General features: G+C 36.9%; 1 protein-coding gene across 1 annotated transcript; it reads right to left on the reverse strand.

Moving 5' to 3' along the window:
- Positions 1-3,242: 3,242 nt before the first annotated feature.
- Positions 3,243-4,616, reverse strand: LOC103413972 (protein PHLOEM PROTEIN 2-LIKE A9-like). The gene is made up of 3 exons (XM_008352398.4): positions 4,418-4,616; positions 4,218-4,297; positions 3,243-3,858 (listed from the first exon to the last, which is right to left on the reverse strand). The coding sequence occupies exons 1-3, from the start codon at positions 4,472-4,474 to the stop codon at positions 3,453-3,455; spliced, it is 543 nt and encodes a 180-aa protein (XP_008350620.1). The 5' UTR covers positions 4,475-4,616; the 3' UTR covers positions 3,243-3,452.
- Between the last annotated feature and the right edge of the window lie 2,722 nt (positions 4,617-7,338).

The raw sequence follows: 7,338 nt of genomic DNA on the forward strand, positions 1-7,338 counted from the left end.
TGACTGCCTATAATGAGTCTTGTGACAATAAACTTTTAGCCATTTACAATATATATATTCTATTATGAATCGGAAAGCAAATAATTATTTTGTCATCTTATTGGAAATTCATAAGATTAATGATATGTGGCTATCGTTATTTTCTCCAAGGACTTGCTTACGAATCTGTATATAATTGATGATGGTGTTGACAATGAATTAAAGGCATGAATATTTTTTTTTTTTTTGGATTATTGTCGACTAATCTTATCATGTATATATCGATGCATGCTTATTGTATATGTATATTTTGTGATTTCATGATGCATGCTTCCGCTATTATATTTTGGTTGAAATCACAAATAGGGAGGAAGATGAACTTCGAGTTCTCCAGAAGAAATAGTGGTCTTGATTATCTCGTTTTAATCAAGACATGTTGTTGTGATATATATCCAGACATTATCAAAATTTGGTTGATCTTGCTCGATGGATATTGAACTAGTTAGGATCAAATTGAATGCAAAAATATTGTGCTTGCTATTCTGATTTTGATCATTGTTGAAACTAGTGATTTTGGGTTTATGTGAGATAAGTTTTTCCGAATGGATTGTGACTATCTTTTGATACATAGACTGTTTGCATAATGGTTTAGGTGTATTTGACTAAACTGAGATTATGCAATTGGTAAGGAATCGGGAATCAATTGGTTCATATCTCTGGTTTCTTTATTGGCTGTGCAGTACATTCTGCTTATGCTTAAGTGGGAGAAGAATGTAAGCATAAGGTTAATTAGGCCGGCCATTATAATCCATTTGGATGCTTGAAAACCAGATTATGGTTTTATTGAAGCAATTGGTAATTATTTATGTTACTTAATTTGTTTAAGTAATGAGAAGTTTAGTGCTATTTGCTGGAACTAAACTTAACTTGATATAGTGGGAGCAAATCAATTTGTGTGTTTGTTCTAGTCAAGTAAAATCACATTGTTGTAAATACAAATTGGATGAATGTGATCATGGAATTTGTTTGCATATTTGTTGCGGCAATTGATCACATTGATAAGACATTCAGTGTATTGCAATGACCATTAGTTAATACAGTTGATATTAACTTATACTTAACTTGTTTGTGTTAAGTATAGCCCAGTTAAGTGGGAGCAAATTGGTTTGGTTTTTGCTATATTGGTTCACATAATTACAAAGTGCAAATTAAGTATGTTGTGACTTTTGAGTTAATTCTGCGATGTAACAGAAAAGATTCTTAAGTTCAATACTTTAAAATGCATAGGTAAGTTGTATGTGAGGTTAAGCTTTTGTTATCCAAAAGATTTTGTGGCTATATGAGTGGGAGTAGACGTCTTGGTTTACTTTTGTGAACATGAACTAGACATTGTGATTTGTAAGTTAAATCTGTATTTTGTGTTGCAGAGGCAATTATAAATTCATTGTTTTGGTTTATGTAAGCTGGTTGTGTCTATGTACTAGTGTGTTGATGAATGACTTATGTCATCACCTTTATATTGAATTTGAGATGATTATTTACTGTTGTGAATCATACTCAAGTGGGAGAATGTTAGAGTATGAGTGTGATTCTCACAGTTTAGTAATAATCATTGTTATTTCAGATTGGTATAAAGATGTCTTAATGTGTTTATAAGAGTTAATTCAACTTTGGTTTGGATTGAAACTCTACTGTTGGCTCGAGAATAGAACTCATACTTATACAAGGATTTGGTCTTGTATTCCTTGTAGGATTGTAATAGGGCAATCTATGTTTAGTATAAAAACATAAGCCACTGCTCTCACAAAAGATACGCTCAATATTGAACTAAGACCTATTGTTAGTTTGAGTACTTTTGATTTTGCAAGAGAGGAGAAGCTTGTGTGTAGATTCGTCCATGTCTTCTTCATCCATGAACATGTCTATGTTAAACTTAGAAACACGGCAGCTTTTCAAATCAATTTCATATCTCAGGCCTTACGGGAAGGCTTTGTTACATACACTACAACATACAAACTTTACAATTTACCGAGAACGCCGTTATTGAAGGAACTGTTTTTCAAAGATTTCCTCCGGACTTGCTTAAGAAGTTGAGTATAGATTATCTTGTAATGCAAAACCATAAATATGGAATCTCACCAAAGAGGCTTATGGAGAACGAGAATCTGTCGAGTTTCTTTAAGATCTTGACAACTTGTACTGATGAAGATGATAAGGTCTATGTGTCCATAGTACACGCATACAACTATCCTGTGACTGCCTTCCAATGACATCCAGAGCTACACCATCTGTTGTCTTCTGACAGCACACATGGGAAAAACTTCGTCAAACAGTCTGCAGGTACGTGTTGCAGATATTACTTCAGTATTTGCATATGTAGAACATATTTGATGCGTTGGTTGTGATTTAGTTGCTAAATTCTTGTGTTCTTGGCTAAGTATATTATAAAGGCTATGCTTATTCTTACATCAAGATCTCATAGGGTCTTGTAATGAATGGTATGATGAGCTCATAGGCTCACGTAGCTTCTCTCTCCCTAGTAGTCATGTAAATGTTGAGGAAAGAATGAATATATGCAGTAGAGCATTTTTTGGCTCTCACTGAGATATTTTGAGAACTCTCTCTGCCTCTTCACTTTCTCTCTAAACTTCTTCTTCCTATACACATTTTCTAAAATACATCACTGCATAACAGGAAAGTCCAACATGATCTTCATCAGCAACATCCTTATGCTGCAACAAGTTTGTCACTAAATTCTTGTTTAGTTAGTGACTCACGGTGGAACGAAAGGGTTGGGTAACTCGGGTTAATCACGCTAGCTAACTCATGAACCCGAGTTCCCAATGTTCAAAATTGAGTTTGTTTACTTCTACAAACTAAATAATAATAATTTATCGTATATAAACAGTCACTTTTGTTCAGCACCAAGAAGATGAGTAAATGTCCTTTGTTTGTCCTGATTAACGAATAATGTTACGCAGAAACTGGGAATTAATTGCAGCATCATCACATCTAGCTATATGCGAGTGTAGTTCCCGTAACCTATATATGAGTGCGCTATATGTTTAAATTCCGTGAGCAGCGATTGGTTGTCTTGATGAAATTTCGGCCTTCTGAGTTCTGAGTGTTTTAGTTCCCCTTCCACCAATTCTTGCTGAGTTGCTGGTGTGGTGCATCCATTGAAAATTTGGAGCTAAAACCGCGCATATACATACTTGGTGTACGTATACACATACATGTATTTCATTAACTGGCTCTGAATATATAAGAAATAATTTATTCATGTGACTGAGATACAAATACATGCTACAGTAGCAAATACTTCATACTAGCTAGTATATGATCTCAAATAACCGTATATGAGGTAAGTTATCATTATTAAATAGTCACATATATAAAACCCAACGAAGAAAATATTTCACTACATACGTGTATTGTATATATAGAATATACCATGGGAACTGCGGACTAATTTAAGCTAAGGTCGAAGTTACTTCTGTCACATTTGCTTGATGAATTTTCAAGCCCCCCTTCCATTTTCCACTCCAGATTTCATACAGACCAAAGTGAAGCATGTTATCGACACTAGCGGGCAGAACTTCAATTCTCAATGGCGGGCTGGTTTTGTCAGGAATTGTGAATCTGCCTACATTTGGATCCTGCACTACTTTAACTTTGGTCCATTTGTACTTGCCCCTTTTCCCTACCTTGGCCATCAAGAAAGCTTGTATGTCTCTCCAACCAAATGCACAAGGTGTCAGTTCTACGTCAAAGCTGATTTGGTACGTCTTCGTAGGTATTAAACTAACTGAGCCGGTTACTTCTAGCCAAGAAACCTGTTTCAGCTCCGCAGGGTCATTAGAGTCACCTTTGGATAGCCTGAAAATTGTATAGTATGTAGCCAATTATTCACATAGGCGAAGCCAAAACAAAAGGGCTTGGTGATATTAGAAATGGAAACTCCCATATATAAATTGCATATTATTTTTTGTCATATGCCCGATGTGGAATCCTATTCTTCAACAATATTTAAACGTTAACAAGTGCATAATAACAAACGGGAACTGTGTCTAAACATTACATTTACCAAACACAGATCTCAGAAGGCAGGAGAAGAACACATAAGCGGAGTAAACACGTAGTTCCCATACTTGTGAGAAATGATATTAGCATTTTCAGATGTATATAACCAATTACATTTAAGATTTTGTCGTAGTTCCAGATAATTTATTCCTTACTTCTTAGGTAATTTCCAGTGGTGTTCAACATTGCCCCATACAATGCTAAGTCCCCGTGGGTTGAGGATGTAACTATCTCCCTGTAAACACGAAAATACAATTAATCTCTTTTTAACAGAAAGGGATTAGATATATGCGAAAGCTTGTTTTCCGATGTTAACAAGATTTAGCAATGAATTAAGAAATTTGTGAGGCCTTACCCGTTTTGTTATTTCATCTTCCTCTGCTTGGAAATGAGGTTTAGTACTCAGAGACATTTCGAAACCTAACTCGGTTTTCTTCTTCTTATTCTTTCTTCTGCCGCTGCAGTTATGTTTTCTTCTTTTTTTCTGGCTTTTTTTTTATTTTTGCCGATGTTTTGATTTTTAGAACCTCTAGTCTACCTCCTTTATATAAACCCTTGATCCATTGGGAAGAAAAGTATCTGATGCTTCCAGAAAACAAAACGAAAATGAGAAACTAAAACAAATTAATAATGAAATTGAATTATGTATAGAGAATCAAGTATTGCTTTCGACTTTTTAGAAGGTTCTTTTTTTGTCGAAAGGGTTCCTTAGCTTTTTAAAAGAAGAATATATATATGTAGATGGATTGCTAGTAAACGGTATTGAATAAATGTTCCAACGTGTGATACGTTCTTAAAACTTTGTCAACCTATTTTCTTCGATTGCTATGTAAAATATGAATTTGTATTAGAATTAAGCCAAACTTTATAAATAAATAAAACAAATTTAACAATATCAATTGCTGGCGAGAACAGAAGTACAACTAGCTAGACCACGAGCAAGTTTGTTTTGTAATACAAATGTTAAATGTGCCAAATTCTATATCCCAAGTTCTTTCTTGAATTGAAGAGTTAAAATGAAAACCTTTTCACCCTATAAATCCAAAGCACAGATAATTAAGTTAATAATTTCTAGGTTAAGTAGATGGATAGATTATGATCTAAGATTTCTACTACTAATATTTTTCAACGAACGAAACTAGCCACTTATAAAGGGGTTTGGCTTTGCATGCATGCATACTACGTACCATGCAAGCTGGCTTTGCCAACCGAATGCACACTGACAAGTGACATTTATAGAGCTTTTCTGGATCAGCTTGATCTCAGTTTTCAACGGTGGCCGCCATTTCATCAAGAAACTGGCATCCATTACAGGTACAAGAATAAATATTAAGAATATATTGTTTCTTAATTTTCATTGCCTTTTCGCTTTTCGGGAGGCAAATTGACACGCCCCGACCCTGATATTCCCTGAATACCAGGATAGACACGTGCTGGCCGACACCCGAGGGTGACGAAAGCCATTAATTGATACAAAAGCTAGGAATAAGAAATAAATATAGGTTATGAATTTAAAAACAATGAATTAACAATTTAGGAACGTGTTCAGTGATGAAGCTAATGATTCCCACGCTAATGATTCCCACTAGCTGTCCACTAATAATCCCACTAGCTGTTGTACAACCTGGACAACAGAAGGAATGCTCCCACTAGCTGTTGTACAACCTGGACGACAGAAGGAATACTCCCAGCCAGACAATCACATGTTTTCTGCCACCTTTATTGTTGTTTATTGCATGCTTGTACTGCCACCTTTATTGTTGTTTATTGCATGCTTGTATGTAAACTGTATATAAACCATGCTGCCATTGCAGCAGCGGAGTGGAATGATAAGTTATCAAAGACAATATTCTTTATGGTATCCAGAGCCATCTGTCTAACGACAAAACATCCTGCATCTGTTTCCTCCTTCCTCTAACCCAGCAAGCTCGCAACTGTATTTTTTTTTTTTTTTCTGTCTTCCCTTCTTCTCAAATTTTCTTCCGCTTCCATGGCTGCTTCTTCTTCTCTTCTTACCAGCTCCCTTCCTAATATTTCCTATCTGGTTTCCATCAAACTTGATCGAACCAATTACATGTTGTGGCTTGCCCAGTTTAATCCCTTACTTAAAAGTAATGATCTTGTTGCCTATGTTGATGGTACAAAAACATGTCCAACCAAGTTTCTTGAGAATACTACTACTCTCAATCCCGAGTACGTAACTTGGCAGCGACAGGACCAACAATTGTTAAGTTGGATTAACTCAACTTTGACACCCAATGTGCTTTCCATCGTCGCAACCTGTGACACATCCCGAGCTGCTTGGAATACTCTGAAAACACGTTTTGCTTCTCAATCTCGCACCCGTGTTCTTCAACTTAAGCACCAGATGCAGTCCACTAAACGAGGTAACATGTCCATCACAGACTACGTTGATAAATTAACTAACTTTGCTGATCAACTGGCTCTTGCGGGAAAACCTGTTGATGACGATGATCTTATGGAGCTGATTTTGAATGGTGTTGGTCCTGCTTTCGAAAGTATAGTTACTTCGATTCAAGCAAGAGAAAATCCTATGAGTCTTGACGATATGGTTGCTTTGCTCTTAAGCGCTGAAAGCCGTATGGACGACTATAGCACTACTTTCAGTCCTGATCACACCACAACAGCTCTCTTTGCCCCTTCTGGCTCCACTCCCAATCCTGGTCGTGGAACCACACTTCACCGAGGACATGGTCGTACATCCTCATTCCGTCGTGGTGGTTTTTAAGGTCGTGGCTTTTATCAAGGTCGCGGTGCTGGTAATCCCTTTGTTGGCCGCCGTGGTGGTTCAAACAGTGGTTTGTTTCATGGTGGATCCGGTCGCGGCTCGTTTCAGAATCAAGGACTTCTTCCTACACCAAATGCTGGTCTTCGTCGCTCTCCCTATCTTCCCAACCATGCTGCGCATGCTCCTTCTTCCTCTAATATTTGTAACTATTGTGGTGATCATCGTCATTCTACCGCCAATTGTTTCAAGTCTCCTTTTTCCGAAGGCCGCTATCCACAATCTCATGCTATGATGGCTGCCTCTCCTGTGGTTAATGCACGGTCCCCTACATGGTATACCGACAGTGGCGCATCGTCACACATCACCAATGATTTAGCTAATTTGAGCCTCTCCACAGAATATACTGGCCAGGACCAAGTCGCGGTTGGTAATGGTGCAGGTTTGTCTATAAAGCATATTGGTTCTGGTTTCGTGTCTCAATTTCCTTTAAATTCTGTGTTGCATTGTCCTTCTGCTTCTGCTAATCT

Source organism: Malus domestica, chromosome 10 (genome assembly GCF_042453785.1).
Source record: "Malus domestica chromosome 10, GDT2T_hap1".
Lineage (NCBI taxonomy): Eukaryota > Viridiplantae > Streptophyta > Magnoliopsida > Rosales > Rosaceae > Malus > Malus domestica.

Coding starts and splice junctions, on each gene's coding strand:
- LOC103413972 (XM_008352398.4), bottom strand. CDS start 4,474: ATGTCTCTGAGTACTAAACCTCATTTCCAAGCAGAGGAAGATGAAATA. Junction 4,298..4,417: donor AAGATGAAATAACAAAACGG/GTAAGGCCTCAC, acceptor TCGTGTTTACAG/GGAGATAGTTACATCCTCAA. Junction 3,859..4,217: donor CACTGGAAATTACCTAAGAA/GTAAGGAATAAA, acceptor TACAATTTTCAG/GCTATCCAAAGGTGACTCTA.